Source organism: Theileria annulata, chromosome 1, assembly GCF_000003225.4.
Source record: "Theileria annulata chromosome 1, complete sequence, *** SEQUENCING IN PROGRESS ***".
Taxonomy (NCBI): domain Eukaryota; phylum Apicomplexa; class Aconoidasida; order Piroplasmida; family Theileriidae; genus Theileria; species Theileria annulata.
Genome location: NC_011129.2, coordinates 2136391 through 2154089, shown reverse-complemented (window position 1 = coordinate 2154089; position 17699 = coordinate 2136391). Strand labels below are relative to the sequence as shown.

Genomic DNA, 17699 nt, shown 5'->3' with positions numbered 1-17699 from the left:
ACATTATTTTATTTTAAAAATTAATTTTTGAACAACATTACCCTCTTGTACCACTCTATAATTAACCTATCTAATTTGTTCTTAAACACACATATAATTTTTCAATAACCTAACTTTAAGATATTAAAAAATTATTTAATATGAATATTTTTTATAGGGGTTTTCTAATTTCCATAGTTTCTTATTTACATGTCGTTTTGACCTCGGATTCCATCCATACACAAATACATTCGACCTTCTTAAATGAACCAAACACATAAAAATTAAATAGAAATAATTATTAAAAATTAAATAAAGAATATATTTAACATGAATTATGTAGAAAATAGTGACCAGTCACTCAAACTGCAAACTCAACAGTGAAACTAAACTAATTTAAAAAATAATAAATAAAACATTCTAATCTATAAAAAAAATTTTTCATTTAAAATTAATTAACTATAATGTTATATATTGCAATTATATGTGTAAAACATTGGTTATATATACAGTACACTGGGGCCTAGGTTTAGTTGATCTTTCATTTTATACAATAGCACAAAGTATTTTTATCGAATAATTGTTCACTCAAAGTCAAAATTTCTAATCCAACATTTGTAAATTATTTAAAAAACAATCCATTTGCGATTTAACAGTTTGTTTATTTAATTTAAAGTATTATTTTGATAATTTTAATGATTCTAATTTTAAATCAATTTGAATACAAATAGTTGTTTTATCAAACCCATCACAAACTTATTTTTAATAGTTTTACGAATTTTAAATGAAAATTTGGCTCAACCTACACCATTCGTCAAATTTTATACTCCATTCTACACAAACATGGTGATATAGAGTAAATTAAAGCCGAACAATATTTCACTATTAGCCAAGTTATTTTCAATCTGTTTATAAATGTTTAAGTTTAAACAATAAAGTTCGTTGATGAACAAAAAGTCAAAATAAATCAAGTTTGACTTAAACGAAAAGATTGATAAATAACAATAAAAAGTTTTTTTGAAACAAAATCAATACTGAAGTTGATTTGTTAAAATGAAAATAGGATACCCGAAAGGAGATAACTATAAGTTGGTATTGGCATCACTTCAGCCATGCCAAAGAGCCTTTATAGAGTGCTTAACGACATGCTCAGATGATGATCTATTAATACACCTAAGAGCATTTACACAATGGGTCTGGGAAAAGGTAAGAAATACATACAATATATATATTTAGAGCGATGTAATTTGCTGGGCCTCAGTTTTGAATCGATTCGATGACATATTCTCACATTATATAAAATTTTCCCGGGATTATATAAAAGGTTGGTGTAAAAATGGAATAGAAATTTATTTAGGAGAATGTGAAGTTGATGACGAAAGTTATTTTAAGGAGGTGGAATTGGTCAAAAGTGCACTGAGGACGTCGATCATGATTGTGGAAAACTGTGGATCTAAAAGCACGTATAATTCTGTGGACCTGCTCGTGCACCTGCTGGACGATTTGAACCTGGAAATTGTATATTTATCAACCAGAATGCTGTGTGTCTGTTTCAGTATAAGGAACCTGAGAAATTCAGTATTGAAGGAAATACCGTCAGTATCACAAAGATTATCAACGTTTGTCGCAAACCCACTTCCGGACCGAAATCTGAAGATTAAATCGAGTAACCCGACGAAGTACTCGAGGAAGTTTAACCAGGGTCCAGACTCAGAATTCTCAGTGTCCTGCCCACTTGTACTCGAGTATTACATAAAATCCCATCAATACTGGGTGTCCAAAGAATCCGAAATAAAAATAGAACTTCACAATAAATATCAGGATAACTTGATCCACTACTATAAAATACCAGTACGCGAAATTTTAAACCTTGAGTCACTATCGCAAAACGAAAGTAACGAAAAGTTTGTAAATTATTTCTCTAACGAAAAATTCGTTAGCCGTGCAAATAGTATTATACACTCAATTGACGATAACCAACTCTACCTGCACATTCTAAAGACCTTCAAGTACCTCGTGTCAAAGAAACTAATTGATGAAAAAGATTATAGCGTTAGTTTACATTTTAATCAGCTAATAATTACACACAGATACTCCGATATAAAATGCTAAAGATCTTTTCCCTCATTTTTGTGCAATTACAAAGACTTTTAGTTAATACTCGTTTCTCCTCAGTAAGTCTATAATACCGCAAATTTGATAATAAAATTTTAGCTGATTTGCATGCTGTTGATAAATACAGCATTTTACACTCAATTTCTAACCCACAACCCATGCTTTCTGCTAGAGCTGTCTTGGTTCATCAAGTGCCACGAATACATCGACTACTCAACAATGGTATTGTTTAACAAAGATATTTATAATTGAATAACTACATAATAGCTTTATAACAACAATTTTGAAATTAATGATTATACAGATAGTGTCAACTGAGTTGTTATCGGCGATGATATATGACGGGATCCAATATAAAACCCTGTCGAATTTGTTAGGATTTGGAGTCCCACACGGAATATACGTTAAGGTCCTGAAGAGTTATTTACACCACGAATACGAATCGGAGCCCCTGCCGCCGATACTGAAGATGAAGTGGCCAGAGCAGTCAGAGTCGAGTACGGCGGCATCTAAGGATTTTGACTACAGAACGAAGGACGAGAAGGAAATTTGTATGTTACAACCGAGAGGTTACGTGTGTGAGAATTTAGAGGATGATATTGATTGGAAAAGTTTGGTACAGAACCCAGAAACAAGGGAACGGATACTTCACGACGAGGAGAGAATGAGAGTTCTGCTTCAGCTCCTGGTGGTTTACTACTCGATAATTAACTATCACGGGAGTTGTAGCGCCCTGACGAGCCTGAACGTGCTTGAAATGTTGGTGAGATTTACGAGGTGCAGGAACCCAATATACACGCCAGTGATAATATACGTGGTCCAGGTGTTGGAGGCATTATTGGATTATAATCAGACGGTTTCAAGACTACTTAGAACGGAGCTTCATTTGTACCACGTTTACATATCGAGAATACAGTTCGACATGTGTAAGGTAGAGAAGTCGTTGCATTTTGGAAGTGAGTTGTGTAACAAGAATAGTTGGCCAAATGGCTGGATATTACCAAAAACAAACGATGAACAGGAACTCAGAGTATACTGGCTATCATTTAGTGAGTTCAGCGCAAGAAAGTTTCTGTTCAAGAGCATAATTAAGGATATATATTTGGCAACAAGACCCTACTCAGGAAGAGGAGAGATAAACGACTATGACTTATTTGCACCAACTAGTCCGATGGTTCCAATATTTCTAGAAATACTCAAGAACCCATTGAGTTACGGGCACGGAGTTTACAGCACAGTGATTAGCTTAGTTTTGGATACGATAAGAGATGATCCGGTATCCCAGGAGGAGATGCATAACCTGGGAATTATACCAGCACTTTTGAATTCAATAAATGAGGATACCCTGAAATCCGAAGATAGTCTGAACCTGGTTCCAACAGCCATTTCAGACTTGTTTCTACATAGGACAGCACAAGAGTATTATAAGACCATGAAGTATTCGTTTGTACTAAGACTAATAGACGTAGTAGTAAAACGCGACTTCGTTCTGTTCCACATGTTTGGAGAAGTAGCGGCATCAATCGGACTCTCACTCTGTACAGTTGTAAAACACCACGAAACAGCACATTCACTCTTCATCAAGAGACTAATCAAGGTCATTTATAACCTTTTGCTGGATGCACTCACATATCCAAAATTTAGGCCCATTTCACGTTATGTTAGCAAAATTGAAACTGATGAATATTTGAATCAGTTTAGAACTAAATCACCACCAATGACGTTGGAAACGCTCTCACTGCTAGATAAAGTAAAACCAAGTGACTTTTATGCAGACAGGATAGCAAATCTGGGCAAATGCCTGTCGACCTTCCTCTCGCTGAAACAAAGCGTCTCGCAGTTCATTTCCTGTGACGGGATCAAGTTACTAATGCAGTTGTGTACAGTACCATGCCTACCACCAATGTTCCCACAAATCTACCCGCAACACCCGCTAGTACTCATCATCAAATATCTCACATCGCAAGCAGCAATACCCTCAATCATACATTTTCACACCATATCACAACATTATCTTAACAGCAACGATACCCACTATGTCTTGGTTAATCACAAAAGTGCTGATATAACCGGCCCAATTGATATTGTTGACGTCATTAGTTACGTGGATAGTGGATTAGCTGAGGATTGGAAGAGGTTGTATATGACATATCACTTCCTGTATATGATCCACAAGGATAATTTCAGCCTATATTATACAGGATGCGCAGGAGCATACCAACTAAGTGTAGAGTTTGAGAATTTGTCGACGTGCGAGTTGCACAATACGCTGACAATGTGTTTGAACACTCTGATCAAGGAGTACCCGAGACTTTTATTCGAGTTGTCCACAAAAATCCGCGATGATAGTGCTTTGATGGCTGCGAACAGTTACTTGGGGCATGAACACCCGCAAATTAGAGCATATAAGCAGTACACATCTGATAAGAAAAATGAACAAAATGACTTAATTTTCTCAGCAAATGATTTGTTCTGGTCGACGCAATGTTCCTACGCGTACTCAACAGATGTTACAGTAGAAAATGAAGTGACTGGAAAAGTACAAATGGATAAGTGTGAAGAATTGCTTGGGCTGGAATTTTGTAGGTTGATGATAGGGATGTCGAAGTCACTGCTGTTGTCGCTGAACATGTCAATAAACGAGGCTGTGGGGATGACAAGCAACGGAAATGAGTGCCTAAAGACGTACATCTGTAAACACTCGCACCAAATAGTGTCTTTGTTCTTCAGTGTATTCAACAATCTCAATGACATCACCGCATCACACTCTTCAACTAGTAGCTTGGAGTATTTTAGGAATATTAGGTACATTTCAGACATCTTGGAGTTGGTGTATAAGTTGTTAATAGACGATAGAACGAGTGGATTTTACGTCCTGACAGCGTGTTTGTTCTCAAGCAGTGGAGGAATGAAACTGGTGTGCACGTGTTTTGAGTATGTATCCACACTGCTCATGGCGATAGTGTTTGCAATGGCGTTAAAGCTGAATAATGAACTGACGATGAAGGAGCTGTTGGGAACGAAACTAGAGTTGGGATCATTCCCCAATATCGTTGGGCTTATGTCAGACTTCAAAAACTTGGAATTTTCAGTACTAAGGAATTTGTATAACCCGACCATCAAGTGTCTCCAAATCTGCCTCTCACTCTTCTCCAGATGCACTAACCCAAGAACAATACTCAACACAAACATTGATTCCAATGTAGTCAATTTGCTTTCCAAGTACAATAAGCTGTATTTCAGTGGTTCAGAAAAAGAAAACCAGAGTTTGGATGAGAAGTGTAATATTGGGAGACTGTTTAATAGGATGATACTGACGTGTGTGAAGTCGTGTTGGAGATGGTTTGGGTTTTTGGTACACATGGAGCCATGTACACCATCATCGAGTACCTCAAATCCATTCTTTTACATACCGACAAAGATTCTAACGTTGCTCCTAAAGGTGCACATTTACTACCTGGACTATCTCTCACCGTCAAGACAGCAGGCATTGAACCTACACTTTGCAAACTCAGTTACTTCAACAACACAAAATGCTAACTCTGAAGTTTCACCAGGAATAACTGTGGCCAGGAGGTCTAGAGCGAGGCCAAGAATGGTTGTGTCGACAAGTGACGACAACTTTGGAATGTATCCAGAAGGTGACCCCCAGGACATCGAGTCTGTGAGGTCATATCTATCAGAAATGGGCTTTAATGAGAGAGAGATAAATAACGCAATTTCACATTGTGGAACCTCAGACATCCCAACACTAACTGACTGGTTGGTTAGTGTAGGAGAATTAACACCTGAAAACGTAGAGGTTGCAAACTACTCCCAGGTGCCCGAAGATGAACATGTTAACCAAAAAATACTCCATCACCTTAACTCGTCATATCTACTACACCTCAATAATGCTGATTTCGACACTAAAATGGATACAGGACCTGATTTGAATATGAATAACACAAACTCAAATTTACAATTGGATGGTGCAGATTCGGATGACACACGGTTTAATGATTTACAGTTGAATAATTATGAAGATGAGGATTGCGTTAAGTTAATGAATGAGTTGTTTTCAGAATTGAAGACCCAAATAATACCCTACATACTAAAGTTGGCGCATTTGACACCAACGTTCCTGCAAACGGCATATGACTCGTTATTCAAGTTGCACTCGTTCAAGGCTAAGTTTTTTTTATGTGTTGATAGTGCTGAGGGAGACGACGTGCTAAAGATGTTTCCACACTACGAGAAAAATTACGAAACTGACTTCAACTTGCTAAATTTGATGAACTTCCTCATGTCAAAGGTAATAAAACTAAACAAAATCCTGCAGGCAAAATCACTAAATGTAAAAAATGAACACCTATTATCACTTTTTAGCCCATTAATCTTCATCTACGAAAATGAAAAACAATTAGCCCTGGAGCAACTGCTTGATAAATTTTCCAAACCTAATAATGGAAATATTACTGAAATTTTGGAACAAAACAAGGACCAGGATGATATGATGTACAATTATGTGTTGGGAGTAGAGCACGAGCATTTACTGTGTTATTTTTATTTATTGTCACATTTTATGGCTGGAAAGGAGAATTATGCGCACCTGTCTTTGAAACTGAGAGATTTGAACACAGGCAGACCGATAAATATTCTTAACCAAGTGTTGGAGATAATTGATTTTTTTATCAATCTGAGGTCTCAGTGCTTTTCAAAGGGTATTTTGACTGCCTCGACATTGGGATTGAAGCGGAAATTCGGCTTATCGATTCCAATACCAGAGTGGTGTTTGTCAGGAGAGACAGAGTCCTGGTTCATTAAGAGAGAGTCTACTGGAAAATTCGAGTACAATTCACTCAAATATGGTCTCTACGCAACTAAGTGTGTTCCACAGATTTCATCGCCTCCGCCGTTTTTCAAGTACGCCCTCATCTGTGTTCACGAAATCTTGAAAACTAGGATTATTGAGGGGTTACCAACCCACGAACTCATACTAAACTCACCGTCAGCCTCAGTTGAACCCCAAAACTCACAACAAAACCAAAAGGGGAGTCCAGTAAGGAATATTTTAAACATGAATTCCAGCTTTTCACTTGATACCACAAATTCGCAATCAGATAGAGGAGTTTCTAGTCAATCGAGTGGTTCAGAATTGAATAAACATAAATTAACAAAGGATAAAGAAATAAAAGAGAGTCCGAATAAGCTATATAAGGAGTCATTGAGATATTATAAGGATTATGAAATACCGGAAACTGTTCAGGAAAAACTTATGTATAGTTGCATGAAGGTACTGGAGATGTTTCCAGGATCAGATAAAGATGTAACATTTTCGCTCCTATCGATTCTGGATACAATTACCGTCTCGTATAAAAACGCAGAAAAGCTCGTCAAGTTCAAGTCGACAGTTAACAAGTCAACAATGGATTTCCTCAAAATCCTATTAACAATTCCAAGATCAGGTCTCTGTGTTGGTTCACTGAAAATGGTTTCCCATATCATTCTGCACGTCATGGAGGATTATTCAACGCTCAAAATAGCTCTCAAAAATAAAATCATACAACTTCTCTTACAAGTAAATTATTATAAATATAATTATAATTAGTTTAATCTTCTTAAATAAAAATATAGTTAACTCTCTAATTATCAAAATAATTAATTTAATTAATAGGGCCCGATAAGTTTTGATCGTTTAGTGGATGAGATAAATGTGTATTACAAAAAGTGTCCAATGATTCTGATACAATTGCTAGACTCATTGTGCGTAATCACAGTGGACGAATCACTGTACCCAAATGGGAATATATCAAGTGAAAGTTTGTTAAACGATATTAACCAGAACGAAAATCCTAATAGCGAAAAACAAGTAATAGAAAATACTTTGATAAATTCGGAGAATAAAGTATACAAGGTGAAGGATCTATTTATAAGCTTGAAGAACCATGATTTTGTTAAGGACATGGTGTCATTTGAGGAGTCTGATTTCACGGTTTCTGATACTTCTGAGTACAAGCTAGATAAGAAAAGATTATTCCAGATACTCAAAACAATAATCGAGTTCTTACACATGGCCTCAAATCTACAAGGAATAACATACTCGGAAAAAGATTTAACCATTAAAGATTCACAACACTTGCCCATTAACTTAAAAGTAAAATCAGATAGGATGCAATACCCGTATTCGTTTGATTTGAACAGTTATTTCTTCCTGTTTAATTTAATTAACCATAACTTCCCACTACCACTGTTATACCCAGAGATGGTTTCAACATTGCCACCTGAAATACAATTGAAGACGTTCCCATACAAGTTGGACAAGCTTGACAAGTATAACGTCAGGTCGCTCCTGATATACGTAACGAGGAATATATTTGACATGATTTGCTCATTGGTGATACCGAGTAACATGTCAATGCAAATTACAGACCTGAGCTTTGATTTGGTGCAGAAGATTATTACAGATTCTCTGGATAATTATTCTACAGCACTAATGTTATTTTCGTCCAAGAATGTTGAGACATGCACGTGCGTGATAGAAGAGATAGCTCACGTTTTGCACTACATTTCAGGCCTAAACACATCTGACACTGGACCGTATTTTGTACCAATTGCAGTATACACGCTCTGTAACCTACTAAACAACTTGTTGCTGCTGAGGTTTAAGAAGTGTTTTGACCTTACGGAAGTCCTGTCGAAGCTGAAAAGAGTGCTTTGCCAGATAATAGGAAAGCTTGAGATACCAAGGAACGAGACGAGAATAGTGTGTTTATCAATCACGAGAGTATTGGTGCTTTTAACAGCTTCAGGAACGGCATCTTTTGGACGCTCAGTTGGTTCAGAAAGAGTTAACCATTATGGAGAAAGAAATGGTGACTCGGATTTAAGTGAAGGAGAAGAGGATGAAACAGCATTGGTGGTGGAACTTGAAGAGTCCGACGAAGATAATATGGATATGGACTCACATGAATCAGATGAAGATATTGATGAAATGGATGAAATGGAAGAAAGTGAAGAAATTGAGGAAAGTGATACAGGAACTAATTCGGGAGACATGTTAATAGATGTAGACAGTAGTGGTGAAGAAACGGGAGAGTCGTCAGATAGTGAGAATGTAATGGATGATGTAGAAGTTTCAGATGATGAGGCGAATGAAGAAGTTGCACTGCCACACGAGGTTGAGGAGGACTACAACTCAAATCAGTATTCAGAGACCGTAACGACATCAAGTATTGAAGATTTGGAAGAGGAAGAAGAAGATGATGGGCCCAGGATCAGAGTTGCAGGAGAAATAGACGAAACATCGAGAAATGAACATAGTCAAATTATTGACACCACAACTAACATTTCAATACCTGAGGATAACGAATCTGACTCCAGTATTGATGAATTTCAGGCTGATTTTACCGTTAACACAGATAATCCAAATTCCTCAAATATGAATAATATTATTAACAATAATAATATTAGAATTAGTGATCGAAGTGATGTTCAAAATGGATTAGATGGGCATTCAATACAAATTGAAATACAGTTGACAAATAATCAGAATCTGAGTATAATTGATCCATCAGGAGCTCTTTTCGGGTTAAACCAGCCAGTTTCAGCCACCAACAACTTCAATAATGCAACTTCAGATAGGATATCAAATGACAGAGTTATTTCATTCAACACTTTTGGAAATATAAACCTTAACAATAATAATCAGAGGGACAGTAATACTTATAGGGTTGATTTAGGGAATCAAAGGAATCAAGGCGTTGACCAGAGAGTTGATCAGGGTGCTCGAGGTGACACTTGGTCAAATGTAGGTGATTTAGACTTGTTTTTGAAGAATCCGGTTTTACCCCAATTTAAAAAATCGTCAAATTATGAGCCATATGACCCAATGCATCCACTATACCTACTAATCCTGAAAAAGCTCAAAATCATCAAAGTAAACTCCAATCAGCCAGAAGAAAATATACAAGAGGATACTGAAAAGGTTGAACAAAATATACAGGAGGACATAGAAATAGTTGATCAAAATATGCAACAAGATACTGAGGTCACTGAACAATCTACTCAACAAATTCCAACAACTGAACAACCAACTGAACCTACTGAAAATGCTTCAAACAACACTGTATCAGAACCGCAACAATCCAATCGACAAGAAATAGATTCTGAAGGTAGATATTATAATAGAGCGTTAGAAGTGATAGCAAATGCATTGGGAATAACATACGGAGACTTGTTCACATTGGCGAATATGGACCCAGGAGTAATAGCAGAACTACCAGAGGATATAAGAGAAGAAATCATAGTACACCAACTGAATACTATTACTGTAGATGCAGTAGCGACTGTAAGACAGTCAAGATTATCTTCTGGGGAAAGAACGACAACGCCACTACAAGCTGAAGGCGAGAACTTGAGAATTGATATGCAGTATTTGGAATCACTGCCAAGAAGCCTGAGATTAGATGTGACGAGAGCTTTGTACGGAGAAAATTCAACCGCAGCAAATGAAATCAACGCATCACTTGACCTGGAAGCAGACCACTCAAGTTTATTGGCAGCACTCGGGCCTTTTTTCAGATCGGAAGGGTTTGGCTCAGTAAATGATTTCTTGAACAATTTGGCATCAAGTTTAGGACAGAACAGTGATGATAATGTACACCCAATACTCTTTGAAGCAGTAAGATCAAGGTTAGAAATACCAACTAATCCGAATTCCAACAACTCTAACGCGGCAAATAATACCCGAAACACTGTTAATACCCATAGCACTAACGTGAATCCCAATAATAATATGTCGAATCGTGGAATAGATTTAGACTCCCGCTACTTTTCCAGTGAAGGGTTGATACTTCCACTTTCGGAAGACGGAGGAATAGGTGGACCACCAATTGCAGTGGTTAGAGATTTAAGTAGGAATACCACAAACCAAAGACCTCTAAACGCTTCTGAAGGAGAAACTGGAAGAACAGGACTAACTCTGGGGTTCATAATAGGAGAAGTGTCAAGACAAAATAATATTAACCGTAGAATTAACAGGCCGTCATTGGGTTCAATTAACAGGAATTCAATGAGTTTGATAAATAGGAATTCAGTAAATCCAGTTAATAGGACATCAATAAGTGGAATTAATGTTAATACAATCAACTCAGTTAATAGACCAGCATTAAATTCACTTAACAGAAATACGCTAAATGCATCAAATAGATCAGGTTTAAACCCAGTTGGTAGATCAACAATGAACCCAATAAATAGAGGAACAGTTAACGGTATAATTAGAGGAGGAAGATTGGAATTGACGGATGAGATGTTTTTAATGCCTGGAAGGGGGTTTAGAATGGCAAGGTTGAATGAGCCTTTGAACCAGATCTCATTTTCAGGTCCCGAGACTTTAGGTTTAGATTCAGTTGACGATAGACATAGTTTGGACGCAAGGTTACTTCAGACGATTCCCCAAATTCTGAATTCAATTGATCCAACGATGTTTGAACTGTTCCCCCAACGAGTTAACCAAAATGAAAATAACGACGTCCTGCTCAATGAAAACTGTGATTCCATTTTAGAAAATATAATCAAACTCATCCCCAAATCCATATGCTCGACACAAACGAAAAGTACAAACACTATATCAAGTCAATCCAAAAGTACAACAAATGGTACAACACAACCCACTGTTTCAAATGTCGACACTGACGATTCAAACGAGGATCAAATTGATAAGAGCATTGGTATGATGGGATGTGGAGGTGATATGGACACAACGAGTTTACTGAGTATATGTAAGATGTTCTTTTTGCCAGTGGAGATGAATAAAAGAATCTTCTTCAAGTTGTTGCATAACATATCATTAGGGCCTTCACAAGGAGATTTGATGAAGATGCTCCTGTACATTTTGAAGGAGGCGATCTTGGGAGTAGATACTGAGTATGAATGCCCAGATATCGATGAGACATTTTTCAGAAACATGCCCAAATCACATTTCTCAAATCATTCAGACTGGGTTAATAGAACGAAAGTATCACTTGAACCGAATTTTACAAATAGCATAATGACAGTTTTTGACTCAAAAGTCACAATTGACTATTATAACTTCAGTTATATATGCTCAGAAAGAGTTTTGGAACAACTCAGAAGTATCCTAATAGCGCTTCCAACGACGATCATAACACTCTCCAGACCAATTTTCCACAGTGTAGAAACATCAGTCCATGACCTTAAAAGAAAGAAAAAAAGGTTCGGCCAAGTAATCACTAATTTATCAGATATCGCAAATGTCTCAGTAGCGGTTTGTAACCCGATAGATTTGTTGTTTTACGCAACAGCCACAAACTTGTTCCAATCGAGTGTCAAACATATGAACCATTTGTTGATGCTGATACACAATTTAATAGTGTACAGATCAGGAGTTAACTTTAATGGCCTGGACGATGGAATTTTGCCAAATGTAATTGATAGACCAACAATAAGCGAGAATGAACATTCTGAAATATTAGAGTCACTAAGCGAAGAAGCACTGGGTGCGTTTTTGCGAATATACACTTCATTCACGTGCCAAAGCACATGGCTACAAATGTGTAACACCAAGGACGCAAATGCACAAACACAACTCGAAGTCATATCACAAATTATATCAGTGCTGCTTAAAGGCAAACACAGACATTTCGTAATTGAAGGCTTGACTGAAAAGTTTCAACTCATATCATCACTGCTGTCTGAAAGGCTATCAAACCTTACTGGCTCAATTGTATTTGATTATCAAATTGAGCCACTAATACACACATTACTGAGGATCACACAACTGGTCAACAGCATAAATATTAGAGTTTCCGACAATGATGATATAGTTCAACCGAACGATAGCGTGGGTTTTGAGTTTTTCAGGAAAATGGATTCTGGAACATTGGAGACGTTGTGGAACAGGTTGGATGAATGTTTAGTATATTTGACGGAAGAGAGTATGGCAAGGAATTTTACGGGAGATTTTTACAAGGAGACGCACATTGAGAACCAGCACTACTTTGACATGCTAAGGAGCCTAATTCCACTAATCGAGGTCCTTTTCATTATTTCGCAGCTGTTCATAGCGCACGATTACGGCGTCCCTGACCTGAAATTTGATATAATTTTGGCAAACTTGAATTATGAAAGTTTCTACAAATATCAAAATTTATCTTCCACCTCATCAAACAGAAAATTCAGTAATGACATGAGTCAATCAGATTTTAATGACATGAGTCAATCAGATTTTAATAAAATGAGTCAATCGGATTTTAAAATGGGTCAATCAGATGTTGGAAGAATGAGTAATTTGGCTGACGATGAAGATATGATAGAGATAAGTGAGAACCATTTACTGATGATGAATTTCGTGGAGAAGCATAAGCGTTTGTTGAATTTGTTTATAAAACAAACTCCATCACTGCTTAATGGTACATTCATGCCCATGATAAGGCTGACGCCAATGTGCCTGAGCTTTGATATCAAGAGGCAGTACTTTAGACAAAAGTTAAGAGAAGGAAGAGTAGGTTTGAGAATAGACCCAATAAAGATAAATGTAAGGAGACAACATGTGTTTCTGGATAGTTACCACCAACTTAGGCTGAAAACAAGTGACGAGATGAAAGGGAAGTTAAGTGTTTCATTTGGAGGAGAGGAAGGAGTTGACGCAGGCGGACTTACTAGGGAATGGTACACAATTTTATCAAAGGAGTTTTTTAATCCTAATTACGCACTTTTTACTCGGGAAGGGAGGAAACAAGAGTTTAACCACCCAAACCCACTCTCAGCAATAAACCCAGACCACCTAAACTACTTCAAGTTTATCGGTCGAGTGATTGGGAAGGCTCTGTACGACGGCCACCACATGGAAGCATACTTTTGCAGATCGTTTTACAAACACATGCTTGGCTCGAGAATCACACCTTGTGATGCTGAGTCGGTGGACCCGCAGTTCTACAACAACCTTATTAGCATTAGGAACTGTAGCTTGGAACAGCTGGGTCTTGAGTTATACTTTAGCACTGAAATCGACGAGTTTGGCAAGGTCAAGATCATTGATTTGGTGCCAAACGGCAGGAACATTCTAGTCACTGACGAGAACAAACACAAATACATCCAACTGCTCTGCAGACACAAGGTCACTAATGGGATCAAGGAACAGCTCGACGCCTTTATGCAGGGCTTCCGTGAACTCATTTCGCCTGAACTCATTAGCATCTTCGATGACCGGGAACTCGAACTGCTAATTTCCGGCATTCCCATCATTGACCTTGAGAACATGAAGCAGAATGTTGAGTACATTAACTACACTGAGGAGAGTCTACAGATTATTTGGCTTTGGGAGATCTTGTCTGAGTTTGACCAGAGTCACCTTGCTGCCTTTTTACAGTTTGTCACTGGCACCAGCAGGGTTCCCATTGGTGGTTTCAAGAACCTCATGGGCATGCGTGGTCCTCAGAAAATTTCAATTCACAAGACTTTCGGTCAGGACCGTCTTCCTACCGCTCACACCTGCTTCAATCAGTTGGACTTGCCTTGTTATCCCAGTCGTGAGATGTTAAAATCTAAGCTTTTGCAGGCTATTTTAGAGGGCAAGGAGGGTTTTGGCTTTATGTAATTTAATATTCTAAACTATATTATATATTATTTAGTATATTTTGGGGGTTTGTACTTATGATATTTAGTGTACTAGACTATTCCTAATATACCTTTTATATACCTAATAATATACCCCTAGACTAGTATTATACCTATTATACATATACCTATTATACATATACATATTATACATACACCACTACTATAATTCCTAAAACCTAAAAACTCAACTCTAAATAACATGTATTATAGAAATATGAAAAGTTAAATGTGTTAAACAACAACGACAGGGGGAAAGTACAACAAAAATCCAAAACCAACGAGTATGGCTTGTTAACAGGTTGGCGGTTGCTGATGGGCCTAGTCACGGGCCTTTAGGTGATTGCGAGACCACATCAGCAACGACAGTATAGTAAAAGTTATTGGTTTACTCAAATATTAGTTGTTCCGGAAAGATTGTTCGAATGCTTGGTGGAGGTAAATTTCGTCGTCGTTGACCGGGTCCTCTGTGATTGAAGGGACATCTGTTGAGAGTGAGCTTGGCGAGGTTGAAATGTTCGCTTCGTGCTTCAGACTATTCCTATACCTCTTCTTCTCAACCTTCACTGGATGTTCCTCCATCGCGTTATTACTAACGAACTCATGCACTGAATTTAAATGTGACTCCCCCAAACCGAAGTGTTCTTTCAAAGGATCAATTCCTACCAAATTAATCATTAAAAATGTTTATATTTTTATTATTTAATGTAATTTAATTTATTATATTTAATGTTATATAGTAATTCAATAATTGTATAACTAAGTATATAGTACTTTGCACGAATTGTGTGGTATCATGTACGAATTGGTTATTGGTGTTCAGTCCGAGTGAGCGAGTGTAAGTCTCGTTGATCGTTGAGAGGAAATCGTCTCTGGAAATCAAGTTTGTCAGATCATTTGATTCTGGTGTGATCCCGCCATCGCTTCCTACAAATTCAGTCGAGTTTGAAAAGGGAAGCGGGATATGATCCTGAACGTAGGCATCCCCATAGCTATCGTTAAATCCTCCAAATCCATCATACACATATCCATTTCCTATACAATTTTATTTAAATCTGCCATGAATTATTTGTGTGTTTTACTAGTTTACATTATATATAAGTGATATAGTAAATTTATTGTAGATATATAGAAAATTTTAGTAATTAATTTTTATGTTAACTCGTGACAACAGAATTTATTACTAATATCAATGTGTAAATAATTAATATTGAAAAACTAAATAAAAAGATACGTGGTATGTTGTTGAGTTGTGGATTTGGGAGTGGATATTTCATTGGATCTGGTTTTTTATTGTTGAGAGCGAGTTGGAATTCACCATAGATTGAGGAGTTGGGTTTGTTGGTACGTTTGACGTTACCGAAAAACTCGTGGATGAGAAGAGCTTCGTCGAATACACCCATGTCGTATGCAAGTTCCCAGAGCATGTTGATCTTGAAAAAAGGTAAATTAGAGATCGTGGTAGGAGGGTTTTTGCACTGGAATACCCGTTTGTTTTTCTTGTTGGTCTTGTAAGCCATACGCAAAAGCTGAAGCATGATTTTTCGGCCTTTGGATCCAAGTTGTAAGCAGAATCCATCTGTCCAAAAGTATTTCTTCTTGGCCTTTGCAAGGATCTTAGCCATCTCAGACTTCGATTCACACTTTGCGCCGTTTTTCCTGAATATATCAATGAGTGAATCTTCATCGATATTACATTTATGCGTCTGTTCTGGAACTGGGTTCTTCTTAACTTCAGGAACTTCGTCCTCCAAATTCAAGTATTCCGACAAATCTTCGAAGTATTCCTTCCCAATACGTAACTGGACGTCAGTTCTTGGGCGTAATTGATGTCCATTTTGTAATTGGCGTCTCTTTGTCAATTGTTGCCTACTACTCAATTGCTGACCATTATTCAATTGACCATTTGTCAGTTGAGTTCCATTATTGAATTGACGATTATTCAACTCCATTCTCTTTGTCAACTGTTGTCTACTATTAATCTGCCTATTATTAGTTTGCCTATTATTCACTTGCCTACTATTCGATTGTCTGTTATTCAATTGTCTGCAAGTCATCTCAAAACCATTATTCAGGGGCTTTTCCTTATCCAACACATTATGATCTAGCACGTCACGATCCATAACATTGTGATCCAACACGTTGTGATCCAATACGTTATGATCTTGTAACACAGCATCGAGCAATACACTGTGATCTAATACATTATGGTCATGTAACAGACTATGATCCAAAACACTATGTTCCAATACTGTATGATCATTATCTATTACTGTATGATCATGCAGTTCATTGGTTAATGTAAAATTATCACTTGAGAAGCGGCGTTGGGTATCCTCTGAGTAGGGGAACTCGTGGATAGTTTCCTCCAACTCGCTTTGGGGCAGGACTCTATCGTCATACTGGACGTCGAAATAATTTGTGCAGCCGCGCAATCCCGAGGATGAGAAGTTCTCGAACGACAAACTCTCCTCGATAAACATCTCAACCGAATTACACAAAAACAGAAAAACTTGATATTAAATTCTTCAACTTGTCATACGATGTTGTCAAATCTCGTTGGGTGTTTCAACCACTATTTCAACGTTAGAATAACAAATAAAATATTTAACCCACTAAATCAATATTTTCTAGAGTAATCTTGAGCGGAATACAATCTGATAGACAATTCTGTATGAACTGTTCAAAAACGCTTTGGATGTTGGTAAAAATTAAAAATTCCAGTTTATAAAAACAAAATTATTGATAAATCCGATGAACTTGAAAATAAATCCAAAAAAACAAAACAGAATAAATCTGATCTAAAAAAAGAAAATGTAAAACGGGTTGGTCGGTTTCAAATTTGGTGGTGTTTTGGATAATTTCGGCGGAAATGTAAAATTACGTGAAAATAAGAAATAATAGTAGTCAGAAAAACACAAAAAATCAGCAGTCGACTAAAAAAATGCGCATTTGAAACTTGGTGATTCTACCAAAAACACCACGGT

General features: G+C 37.0%; 2 protein-coding genes across 2 annotated transcripts; one reads left to right on the top strand and one right to left on the bottom strand.

Annotated features, from left to right (window-relative positions):
* Positions 1-1032: 1032 nt before the first annotated feature.
* On the top strand, positions 1033-14692 carry TA19515 (ubiquitin-protein ligase 1, putative; the record flags this gene model as incomplete). Its single annotated transcript, XM_949403.1, has 6 exons — positions 1033-1185; positions 1216-1303; positions 1337-2031; positions 2194-2316; positions 2399-7654; positions 7751-14692. The coding sequence occupies 6 exons, from the start codon at positions 1033-1035 to the stop codon at positions 14690-14692; spliced, it is 13257 nt and encodes a 4418-aa protein (XP_954496.1).
* Positions 14693-15111: 419 nt separating this feature from the next.
* TA19520 (uncharacterized protein) lies at positions 15112-17195 on the bottom strand (the record flags this gene model as incomplete). The annotated part of the gene is made up of 3 exons (XM_949402.1): positions 15112-15374; positions 15487-15747; positions 15947-17195. The coding sequence occupies 3 exons, from the start codon at positions 17193-17195 to the stop codon at positions 15112-15114; spliced, it is 1773 nt and encodes a 590-aa protein (XP_954495.1).
* Between the last annotated feature and the right edge of the window lie 504 nt (positions 17196-17699).